The following is a 12,935-nucleotide window of genomic DNA, read 5'->3' as shown; positions in this document are numbered from 1 at the left end:
AGTGGGAATTTCATCCTGTCCAAATTCAGGCAGAGGGGTAAAGAAACCACTTAAATGAAGTGATATTGCAGGGCAAGCCTACTCTTGCTGCCCAGAGCTGCAAGGCAGATCATCTGCCAGCTCTGCCTGCATCATGCTGACTTCATTTACACGTCCTCGATGGAGCTCAGAGATGTGGTGATAACACAGTTTAACCAACACAACACAACACAACTCCTGCTGCAGCCACGAAGCAGAGCCAGAAATTAAAGCAGAAACTGCCAGTCCCTAAGTTATGATAACTGCATGCCCATGCTCACCTGGCTGCATGCTAAAATCACCCCTGGGCAACAGTGCTTTTAATTTCTGATACAAAATATGGCCAAGCAATGCAAAGGCAGAGAAAAACTAGGATTAGAAAACCTTGTAAATAAAATCAGTTATTCAAGAGAAAAATAGGCTGCAACTGTGTGTATGCACAATGGGCATAATTGTTTGAAAGTCCTGGGAATTTTTCAGCGTAGTTTCTTGGTTATTGTTGTTTGGTTCTGGAAACTACAGTCTAAACACATGGACAGGATTATTAGATCACTGGTTAAGCAACAGAGAAGCAGACAAATGAAGTACAACAAATGGGATTTTCCAAATTATTTAGGTTTTGGAGTGTTGTTTATGCTTTGTGAAGGCAGCACCTCAGAAAACACTGTCAGAAGCAGTAAGAGTCCATCAGGATGACAGCCTGGGCCCTATTTATTAGGAAATGGGCAACTGTCATAGAGAGAGCTATATCTGAACACTACCATGTGTGGTAGTGTTTTTCTTTACATGGAAAATGTAAAGAAAGAATCCAAAATACAAATACAAATACAAATCTTCCACTAAACACACTTCCTCATTTGTGCCAGGTCCCACCACCCAGACAATTCTTCTCTGTCCTCTCCAGGTGTCATCCCTTTCTGATTTCTTTTTGACTCCATGTATTATGCTTGAAAACTGGATTTGGACACTGATAGCTTAAGATCACAGCTCAGAAGCTTTTGCACGAATTGAAAACAAAATATCCTGCCTGTTTCTGGCATTATTTCCCTAAAACCAATTGTGATAACTTCCATTAATTCAAGGCCTTTGTCTCCTTTAATTCTTAGCTGATTACAGCACTGTGGGTGGACCAAAACTAGTCTTCAGCCTCTGGGAAAGAATAAACTCCACCAAAACGAATTTACAACTGAGAATTAATTATATAATCAGAGTGTTACTTCAACTCTTCCTTGCATATCCTAATTTAAGAATCCTTCATTTCTACATTAATTGCCTGAACAAAATCACAAAAGGGGGTTTACAAAAGATTAAGCATGTCAGGGGAGGGAAAAAAAAACCCACAACACCAAGCAAGACCCAGCAATTTCAGAAATTAAGTCTTTTGTCTCCAGCTAACATACATCAACTTGAACTCAGAAATGAAGACACCAAATCTCTGCTGTACTGGAAGATGCTCCTAGATTTTTCTATTTCTCAACTATGTAACAGTTAAATAGGACATATAAACACACTTAAAAAGCTACCACAGCTCTGGGATCTCCCTTCCCCAGAAGGAACTTATGCTGCTCTGAGACATTTAGGGTCAGTTGCAAAAGAAACCTTCACACAACCACAGCATGGAGGGGCTTCCAACGCTGAAGACTTTAAAGGAGGGGGAATATGGGGCAGACCAGGACAGGATGTCCCCAGCACTCACACAGCAATTCACAACGGGTGAGCTACAGCAGTCAGAGCTGGTCTTGCGAGGGAAAATCCTAAGAGTTATGGGGGAAGACACTGAAGGCAAAATTCTTCACTCATCTGCTCTGGAACAAAGGCCAAATGCCACCCATTAGTGCTTCTTCTCTAGCCAAGCATCCATTACTGAATTCAAAGCTTGGATGGTGGAGATCCCCTAACTTCTTTTGATCATTTGTTTCAATGATTAATAGCTTTCATCTTTACAGAAAGCTGTTTCCTATTTTTTAAATCTATCCTTCAAATATTTTTCCTCTGGATACATCCAAACCAGCAAGCAATGCTCCAAATGCACAGACAATTTTTGCTGTTGTTCTCTAAGTGTATTTCTGATGTATACTGCAAGTATCAAATGCTCACAAAGTTAGGAAAAGTTAGGCTTGAAGCCATGGGTAAGTTCTATATAATACTTGATCACTTGGATTTCATAGAAAACACTTGCAGGGAAAAATCTTGCATGCAACTTTCAAACAAATGGTATTCATCAGCAGATTTCTGGCATGCCAAGGGAAACTCAATATATAAAGCTGAGGAACACTTGGGGGCAAAGATGAGGAAAAGGGGAGGAGAAAACATAAATATGGATTAATGAAAAGGAGGAAGAAAACAGGATACAGGCAGCTCAGTCAGGAATGAAAATCCTGAATCTCTTCAGGGACTGAAAGAATTAGTCAGCCTAGCCCTGGGCTGGCCTAACTTTCAGGATTAGCTTTCTTACAGTAGCTGTCTCATTATGCTACTGCAAGCACATTAGGGTGATGTTTTACCAGGATTTATCTAATGTACCAGTTATTAATTCTTCAGTGTATTAGCAACAAACAAGATTGATGGAAAGGGAAAAGAAAGGAAAATAGCTCAGGCATGCATTCCTTTTTGCTCCACTATTATTCTGCTTTAAAAAAAAACCCAACAAAACATGCTGTAGTTATTTAGAGAAAAGCAGAGTTAGGCAAAGTTGGATTTAATTTGCAACTTGCTCTCTGCTGGACTACAAAACTCAGACCTTACCGGTGTCCAGCAAAAGCTGTGCCAAAAACCATCTTAGGGCCAAAATACTCATCCATGAAGAACTTCTGAAACCAAAAGGATTTTATTGGGTATGAACAGCAGACCCCTGGCCTCTCTTGTCAGCAGGGAACCCTTCACTAACGCTCCAGTCTAGCAGCAGAAAGAAGCTCCTGTGGGAGGTGGCAGCCATGGAGTGACAGACAGTCTCTTGGTAGCTAAAATGAATTCCAGGCAGAGCTTTGCAAACAGTCACCACAGCAACCTTGAACTGGCTCCTGCCTTCGGTGGGAGCCAAAGGCTGCTGAGAGGAGCCCAGCAATCTGCCTTGCTGAGTCACTGCCCTGCCCTGAGCTGCAAAGTCTGCTGCGTGTGGAGGAGAGCTCCTCGGCACTTCCAGGAGGACGGGCACGCGGAGGGGACGGCTGCCAAACTCTGAGCAACTGCCTCGTGCAGTCCTGAAACTGTGCATCACAGGATCTTTTTGTTTATTAACACCATGCTGCAAATGTGCCTGCCTGTGGAAATTTAGCGAATCTGAGTGTACTTGAAATAATTACCAAATAGAGGAAATGCAACACATACAGGTCAATTTATGCTCTCAGCTAAAAAGGTGTGAAATCTGGAATAATTCCACCAGAGCCAATAGAATCACTTCAGACTGGTATGAAGGAGAGCAGCATCGGTCTTAAAAGGACACATTTGGAAAGCAATAGCACATCATCCCACAGCTCAGGCTGGAGAACACTCCCTAAAGGGCAGAAGATGACCACTCCATGCCTTGTCCAGCACTTTCTCTGCCTGCATTAGACGAATTTCATCTGTGCCCAGGGGACTCTCCTGGCTCTCCTAAGCCAAGCCCAAGAAAAATCTTATGTGAAAAACCCTAGGTCATAATTCAGTTCCTTTCTCTATGCACAGGCATGAAATGCAGGGGGCTTAAGAAGCATTTCCTGTACAAGCTCACGTTTTCATAGACGTGTAAAGTAACCCAAAGTCCACTGGCGTTGCCACAAGTCTTCAAAGCAGTATCAGCAGTCACAACAGAATAAAACACAATTCGGGTGAGGAACACATGCTTAAGAAGCAACAAGAATCAATCCTGAATGGAGATAAAAAGTCATCAGTCATCTTTGATTTAAAAACCAGAAAGGGAAAGAAAATTAATTTTGTCAAAATAAGTGCTTTCTCCTGGAAACACATGAGACTTAAGAACAATCACATGTTTATTAGACTTAAAACTACTGGATCATCATCTATAATCTAGGTAATGATCTTCAGCAATTTGGGGTACAGGAGAAGGAGGTATCTATTCATATATCTAGTCAATCTAAAATAAAATTTAACAATTTAAATAGTTGGAATTTTTAAGGGAGGAGAACTCCCCAAGGCTCATCTGATAGGTCCAGTGACCTGCCTAGTGCTACTTAATATTTCTCCAGAGATTTAGAGAAATTGCAGTGTTGGCTTTTACCTACATTTAGGTAGGTAATTCTCTTTAAGAGGGAGAATTCTGGAGTGCCATAGGGCTGCTAAGGTTTCTTTGTGAGGATATCTAAAACTCCTCTGCAAGAACCTCCTTTCAACTCCTCTCCCCCACCACCTATAAACCTATGAATGGGTGGCTCATGGCACTGATATAAGAACTGTGCCAATTTATGGGATGCCTACAGATAAGACCAGCCCTAGACAATGCTGCTGTGCAAGTAAGATTTAACAAGAGACCATTTAACTTCCAGTTTCTTGTATAAAGAAAGCTCCCAGGAAAAGAGCACAGCAAAACCAAAGCAACCCCTGCACTGGGTCTTCCTGCCCATAGTTTTGTGGAGGATGTGGATGCTCCTTGTCAGTCTGAACATATCCTGTGCATCATGGGGCATTTTCAAGTCCTTACCATCATTCCTCTTCAGCAATCTTAATGGGGGATGTTGAAATATTATATTGCAATTGTTGTATTGAAGAGAAAAAGAAAAAAAACTAATGAAATTATTTATACTTCCAGGGAAGAAAACAATGAGATGATATTGTCTTGAATGACCTTTCCTAAGTATGGGGATATAGCATCTTACACAATAGACTCTTGGTTCATGTTTCAATTACTGACCTTTACTGCGGAGAAAATTAATGCAATTTTCATCGTAATCCACCCGTACAAATAAGATCCATACGGAAGGTTTCCACATGCTGAATCTAACTCAAATGGAAAATGTCAGCTCTGCTACTGGATGAATTTGACTTTAATTTGTTCGGCTGGAGTCTTTTTGAATTGTGTTCATAAAACTTTGTATATCTTCGGTACCTATTTTTGACAGAGAATTTCCTACATTAAAGGCATTTAATTTTTATTCTTTGGTGATTTTTTTCCACTTCTGCTTTTTTTTTTTTTTTTCCCAATACATGAGATACTAAACATTTCTTAGAAGTTGCCAAATAACTTGGCTTAAAGCCACAGTATCATTTGATTCTTCCCTGTTACACTGCACGAGCCAAGCAGGACTACAGTGCCTCACCACGAGGCAAAAACTCTTTAAAAAAACCCCAAAAGACCAACAAAAACCCTACACAGGAATTGTTGTTGATTTAGTTTTGTTTCTGATTCTCTTTTGAATCAGTTACCAGACCTGAAAATAGTAGTAAATTAAGCTTTGTCTGTGGTGGAGGTGTAAACTTTTATTCAGGCAATGGCTCTTTTCAGTCAGATTGTGCTATGACACAATCATTCACAGGGTAACTCTGCTCTTGAAACTCTACAGTCATTATCAGAAACAGGAAAAAAAATTAAAATAAATAGAACTGGTCAACAATCAGACAAACTGAGTTGCATGCAGCTTGTCTATACCTTCTTATTGGCAGACCAAAGATGCTGCAGTGATGTAATTTTAAAACAATCCTTACTCAGCCTGACAGAGCCCAGAGCTGACAGGACACAGCCTGAACTCTGTGTCCAAGATGGCACAAATCCGAGAAGGCATTTATCCATGGAAGAGCTGGTGCCAAAGGGACAGAGCACTGCTATCTTTTACAGCCCTCCGTGCTGGTATGTGGGGAGGGCAGAGGGGGAAAGGATGGGGGAGTCAGCAATTAAGCCCTGTCATTTAAGACAGATAGTCTAGGTGGAGGGAGTTAATCTGCTCTTGGGTTTTTGAACTAAGTGTCTGTGTATTTATAATTTGTAAACAGTTCATCTCTTCGAGGGTGTGTTACAATTCCCAGAAGCACGGTCTGTTATGTCTAACAGGCAGCAGAACCCAGAAGGGCTCTGTGTGCAAGTATTTTGATACAGCAGGATGACAGGAAACAGAAACAGTGACCTCGTACACCACAACCCAACTCGCAGATTTCAACTTTGGGAACTCTTGTATTAGGGAGGAAAAAAAAATACACAGACTTCTTTTTAAAGTAGACTTGTCTGTTTAAATGTTGACATTGCCATGAGATAGTGTCATGAAATTACATTTTTCTTACACTCCCCAGAGAGCATTGGCCACCCTCAGACTTGGAAAAGTGTCTTAAAATGTACTTAATGTAATTAAAGATGTACCTAATGTACTTAAAGATGCAAGTCAAGGGAGTGCAAGCGTGGCTCATCACTGCTGCACTGGGGTACACACAAGGCACAGTAAAGACATTAAGGCAATTCTGCACAGCACTGGCCATGGGACAAATGTAGGGGCTGGCAATTGTCTCTTCTGGCAACTCTGTGCCAGAATTCCATCCATAACAACTGTAATGTTGGGATGTAAAGTGTTATCTTCATGAGAAAGCCTGATGGGGGTATCTGCTGTGAGAGGCTTTAACCAGTGCTACCAGCTCTCTGTGTCAGAGAGTCCTGGAGTGTGTGTGGAATGGAGAGAGAGGCAGCTCCCATTACAAAATGGTAGGGCCAAACCATCAACAGCTCAACACTGACTCCAGGAGTTTTACCAAACCTGCACACTTTGTTAAAATAAAACAAGAAAGGGAATGACAGTGAAGCTGTTTGGGGGGAGGCAAAAACCCAAAGTCATTAAATCCATATTGAAGTGACCCAGTTGTATTTGTACAGAGAGAAGCAAAGTCACTGGAGTTAAATGTAGGGTAAATGTAACCTAGAAGCAGCAGCAATGAATCTATTGCACACCACAGGAAACAGAGGATTTGATACCTATTCAATACTTTCTTACTTCCCTTTTCCCACCTCAGCACTTGCAAGGGAAAAAACAGGAGTATTAAAATAGAAAAAAGTAAATGAGATTGTTCCAGTGAATAAGTTACACCTTTAGGCATCACACAAATATTATTTGCAAGTGTCTAGAACCAAGTGCCCACTAAATAGAAATTATTGACTTCTACAGATACACAGTATTCGTCTGAAAAACATGAAACTTTCATTTAGCAACTTCTGATGAGTTTCAGATATTGGTCCATTCGGTTGACGAATTTTATGATGCAAAGAATAAATTATAAATGAGAACATTTAAACAACTACTGTGTGTTGCAAGAAACCTGTAATTCAGCTGGATTGCCTCAACTTCACTTTATAACTTTGACAGATTTCGGGTTGCTCATTAAAATATAAGCACAGCAGAAGAGTAAGTTAAATTTAAATAATTATTCCCATCAATTAGTCTGCTGAGCTTCAATCCTAGGGTCTGTGACTGAGAAGAGTTAAGGTGCACTTGCTAGCTGCATTATTGATTTGCTTCTTAATGATCAACAATTTCACTGTAGCATTTTTAAAACATAGAATATTCAAGAAGAGTCTTATTAACTTAGTATGCAATTTGAAAGTTTCACATCCCCTCATGAACATTTTCTTCCTAACAGCTAATGTTCCTTTGCATGCTGTTGCTCGTTAAATAATTCCTCACCTTTTAGCTTTAAAGTATTTATAGATTATCAGATCCTCCTTCACTTACTTATGTTTTTTCAAGCTGTATACATTAAGTTCTCTTAATCTTTCTTCATATGTCATGCCCTCTAATCCTTTTATCATTTGTCACTGTGGTTTGATAAACTTGGAAAAAAATCCAATGAATTTTTCACAGTGAGAAGAATGAGTAAGTATGTTCCAATAAAATAAAAAACAGGCTTTGCCAATTCCAATTCTTTCCACATTTCAGCTGCTGAACTAAAACTTTTTTTTCCCAGGCTCTGAAAGAAATGTTGAGAAAATTCTAACCAGCCCTCCACAAATCACACCAATTCTGGCCTACTGAAGTGGAAATGCCAAATTGTCTGGGGAAAGCCATTAGTAGGGAATGTCAACCAGCAGCGAGGGGGGGTTGCACATCCTTGTGTACATGTTTGCACCTCCTCCACCACACACACCCCTGAGGAGCACATTCATGAGTGTGTGCCCACTGCAAGGCCAGGCACAACCCGGGGCTGCTCAGAGTCAGTTCTCGTTCAGGTCTCGCACAGGTACCGCTGCTCTGGGATGTTACACGAACCAACCCCTTCCTACTTTCAAATTTGCCAAGCAGCAAACTGCTGACAACTGTTTTCCCAGTTAATACAGACAATAACTGAAGATTTATGGAGAGATTATTTGTTTGTGTTCTCCCACCTTCCCTCTGATTCTAGCCAACACAACTGTGAGATATGCTCACCTTATCATCTTCATCCTCATCTTCATCCAAGCCCATAAGCTCCTGCAGAAGCAGATGTCCGTATTACAAAACACAACACTTATTTTTTTAGTGACAGGCAATGTTCAAAAAGCTTATGATACTCCCACAAAGTTTCACTATACAATTTTCTCCCACTTCTATTGAAAGTCATTTAAAAAACCCACCACTTTCTCCTTTCCAAAACAATGTTTTATATTCAAGGACTTTTCTTTTTTGTGGTATTCTGAACAAAGCATGCAATACCCTATACAAATTTTAAGTCTAAATAAAGCATTAGTGGCTGTGTCCAGTAATCTGAAGGCAACAGCCTTTCAAACACATTGCCAACTTTTACTATCTGTAAACAGCTTTGTTCTCAGTCTTGCAAATGAACCAACTGGTATGTCAAGGCTGAGGACTCTATACTCAACTTGTTCCATCTCCACTGCCACAATGACTGCTCCCTCCCTTTAGGGCCATTACTGAAACATTAGACCTTAGAAAACACATTAGTATGAACATAATCAATCTCACATAGAATCCCAGTCAGATTTCTATGCAGCATTATTTCCTCCCTTTAACTTCTGTGCTGACAGGTAGGACAGAAAACAAAAGACTTGGCGAAGGCTTGGAATTAGGAGCACTTGGCTTTCAATTCAGGTATTTAATAAACTGAGCTTTTAACAGGGTCCTCCAGTTTTTTTCTTGGTTATTTAATAGCTACATTTGAATCTGTGTACTACAAGTTTAAATACAGCAAACATGCAAAGAATGTGAAGAATCACAATAAAAAGATGTTTTGAATTTAGGATTTCTTAGGGGGTTGGGTGTTTCTCTTTTGGGGTTTTTTAATTTCTTTTTTTCCCCCTGAATAGCAGTTTCATCTCGGATGTAAAAGGTACTGGGAGTTCAGATAGCCAGATTTATTCTTTGGCTCTTTGGAATACCCTGAGCAGCTGAATTAACACTGATCATGGTTTAAATTTCTATAGATGCTCCCCATCTGTAAATCATAAAACATTTTACCAATATTCACAAATTTAGCCTCCTGGCAAGTGGATCAGGAGTACAAGGTTAATACTGTTATTCACATTTTATAGCACAGAAATCAGAGAGAATTTGAGGTTCACTTTTGCAAAGACTCTTGCTTGCATTCCTCTGTATACACAAAATGTGTGTGCTGGCACACAAAAACCAAAGGCAGTGAATATCCAGCCAAGGCCTGAAGAAGCAAAAAACAAATAAATGACTGTGTAAAAAGCATTGGTATTTTGAAGAAAACCTTTTCTCATCTGCAGGACAGATGTGACTGGGGCTAGCACCTGATTGTCTATTTTTGACCTACAGATGGTTAGAATCATAGACACACATAAAAAAGAAATCAGGTAATATTAAAGGCACTTTGACTACTTGTTCCATATGATCCCAATCCTGCAAAGCACTTTGGCAGACGTGTGATTTTGCTTATGCAAAATGCACCCCTGAATTTCATGGCATGGCACTGCTTACAGAATGTGTGACAGGAAAAGAGCCAAATTCCTGATGGACCTTTCTTTAGTTTTATCACAATTAGCTGTATTTTTAGAAATAGCCTTTTTGCAGTGTTCATCTAAATGATGCTCTGCTCAATTTTTCTGTCTCATGTGAGGCTCTCCTCACCTGAACATGCAACAAACTCGCCACAGGATGAGGGAAGGGACTGGAAGGCACTCTCTGTGTATTTTTTTTTTCTGGGTAGGTTATTATTGTTATTTTTTACTGCCCTTTGTATTAAAAACAAAAACATCTGTTTGCCTGGGATTCTCCCACATGGGAAGTTCTGTTTTTCTTGATGAAATCAAGTAGTCACTGAAGACACACTGTATCTTTCTGCATTATTCTGGACTTGGCTGAAACTGAAGAAAGGCATTTCTTTTACTGTGTTTTCAAATTAAGCCTCCCCTGGTCTGGATAATGCAACTTCTCCTGTTTTCTAAGAATCTTTCCAGTTGGGAGTGGATGAAAAATAAACCAGGAGCAAATTTTCACGCTGAAACTAAGAAACCAGGCATTGAATTCTTTAATTCTAGGATATTATGCCTTTGTGTAAAATCTACTTGACTCATTCAGGTAAAGGTATTCTTCATGGTTACCAATATCAATCATCTTTTAATCAAAAGTTAGAAGGAAGCTTTCCTTTGACTTCCATTTCATTACTGTATTTATTTCACTTTTAAAACAGAATATTATGGATATTCATGAATTTACTCTCTTTCTAGCTCTATTCACCATTGTTAAAGACAGTGGTCAATATCAAAGAATCATTTCATACCCCAACAGTAGCACTTTGTCACACTTGGTGATTATTTCTGTGTTTAAACCTTTCTTTCTCCCAAGTTAAAAACCAAAGCCTACATTTCTAGGGTAAAAAAACCCCATTTGTCTTTTAAGAGCTGAAAATGGGAAAGAGGAATAAAAGCTTCTTAAGACCTCAGATCACAGGACAAGGTTTAAAAGAACTACATTCTCTCTTGGATTCTATTGACTTTCCTCTTCTGTGAAACGTGAATCATTAGTGTGTTGCAGAGTGCAATGGCAGGAAGGGAATGGCTTTTAGGAACTTGCTGCTTTGCAAACCTTTTTTAATTCAACTTAAAAACACTTGTAGTTATTTTGTAAGTGAAATCCACCTCCTACACACTCTCATCTTCTTCTCCTACCACTCTGAGTGGTTTATTGCTTTAATTGAATAATGAAAATGGAGAGGGTTGAGGTTTCTTTTCAGTAACTTTGAAACAAAAGTGTTGTTTAGCTACACAACCAACTTAATGCCGTTAGAACGCGTGACACTTCGCTTGGGGCAAACCAGGGCTGCCAGAGATGTTACTCTACTTGCCACTCTACTTGCCTGGGCATCCTGAGCATTATTGACCTTCCCTGTTGTGACGAGGGAGAAGTTGTACGCAAAGAGCACCAGCAAAGCCAAGGGTACCATGTACAGCTCCACGGTCCAGACGGTGACCACAAATACCTGGGAGAACACAGACAAGTGTGGAAAGAGACAGACATGTAAGAAAGGCTGTCAGTCTTGACCACTCTGCACATTCATCCTTGAATCTCTGCTAACCCCACTCAGATTATTAGTTTGGCAAAGAAATCCACTCCTTCTGTTCTCTGTGAGCTCATTAGGCTGCTGCTCGTTGGCTTCTCCTCCTCTGTACCTGGGGAAGGAGAAGCCATGAACATGAGGTCAGCCCAGGGCTTCTCCGCTCCGTCCTGGGATCCCTCCAGCCTGAAAGCCTTTTGTCCTTAGTGCTGGTGCACAACAGATGCACTGAGAGAGGTAAACCTGCACCACTCATCAGACTCTAACTGCCAGGGGGTCTTTCCCAGGCTAGGGAAGAGCATTTTCCTCTTGTGCAACAGGAGCCATGGAGCTCCCTTGTCATTCCACAGGGGATGATCAGCAAATGCATCTTCACCATTAATCCACCTATCTTCTTGGCACAGCAGCACAGAGAAAGGACTGTCACCTTGCAGGAGGCAAGGCCTTAGGCTGCACATGATTCATTGTTTTGGAAAGGGATCCAGTCAGCCTAGTCTCCATTCTCATACTCTTGCCATTTTTCAGCACAGTATATTCTGATTTCACTGGTTCTTTGGAGTCTCTTTTCCTAAAAACCAGTATGAGTCTGTGTGTTTGGACTGGTATCTGACAAAACCCACTAGAAGCAAAACCAGAAGCCAAACTGGAACTACAAAACACACAAGTAACATAATGGGGATCTAAAAAGCACGTAGGATTTTTCAAAAAAAATTGTATCAAGCCAAACTGCAATCCTATCTTACAAGTACCAAAAACACCTGAACAGACTGCAGACTTGGAGGGGTTGGCAATGCAAAGTTAATAAACTAAATCCAGAACTGCCATAAAATGTATGCTGTGATCCCATTTCCTTTTCTACTCATACACAGTGTTTCCAGAAGAACTGCCTAATGCTGGTAGCAACCTGAAGCTATTTTAGGCAATCTCCTTCAAAGACAAGGCACAAACATATTTTTCTGATTTTTCTTTCCCCAAAAGAAACTGGCTTGATCAGAAACAACCATCACATTTTTAGAATAATACAGGTAAATGGAATTGAGTCAGATCCAGTAGAAACAACAACAACAAAGGGAAAACCCTATGGATGATGATGAAATTAAATCTCTACCTCCCCTCATCCTTGGCCTGCCAAATACTACATATAAAGACAATGCTGGCAGTTGTAGAATGGGATATTTATGGCAATGTATTTTGTGTTATGGACCTGAAAGTGTAACCACACTGTACCAAAGAAACATTTCCCATTGCATTCAGCAGTGTGAGAATTTACACCCCCACAAGACAGCAGCTGTTTTAACTTTTTAAACAAAAAGACTTGTCTGACATCACACAAATGGCCAGTTAATACCTACCATGGGCCAAACATAAACTAAGAAACAATGCCTGTATCCATAACCTTGCCCAAACAGCACTTGCATTTTCTGGAGTGCACCTGATTTCATGTTAGCTGTTGCTATGCAAGGAATTAGACTGTCATCCTGTTCTTGGCATTTGTTGGT

General features: G+C 40.3%; 1 protein-coding gene across 2 annotated transcripts in view; it reads right to left on the bottom strand.

Annotated features, from left to right (window-relative positions):
• MCTP2 (multiple C2 and transmembrane domain containing 2) overlaps nucleotides 1-12,935 on the bottom strand; it is a 98,941-nt gene that overhangs the window by 9,073 nt on the left and 76,933 nt on the right. For both annotated transcript variants that reach the window (XM_053988285.1, XM_053988286.1), the window contains 2 exons: nucleotides 11,239-11,361; nucleotides 8,352-8,393 (listed from right to left, as the gene is read on the bottom strand). In XM_053988285.1, the coding sequence (XP_053844260.1) occupies nucleotides 8,352-8,393; nucleotides 11,239-11,361 (165 nt within the window). The remainder of the gene's footprint in view (nucleotides 1-8,351; nucleotides 8,394-11,238; nucleotides 11,362-12,935) is intronic.

Source organism: Vidua macroura, chromosome 12 (assembly GCF_024509145.1).
Source record: "Vidua macroura isolate BioBank_ID:100142 chromosome 12, ASM2450914v1, whole genome shotgun sequence".
Classification (NCBI taxonomy): domain Eukaryota; kingdom Metazoa; phylum Chordata; class Aves; order Passeriformes; family Viduidae; genus Vidua; species Vidua macroura.
The sequence above is the reverse complement of the archived record's forward strand: the minus strand, read 5'-3'. Positions and strand labels throughout refer to the sequence as shown.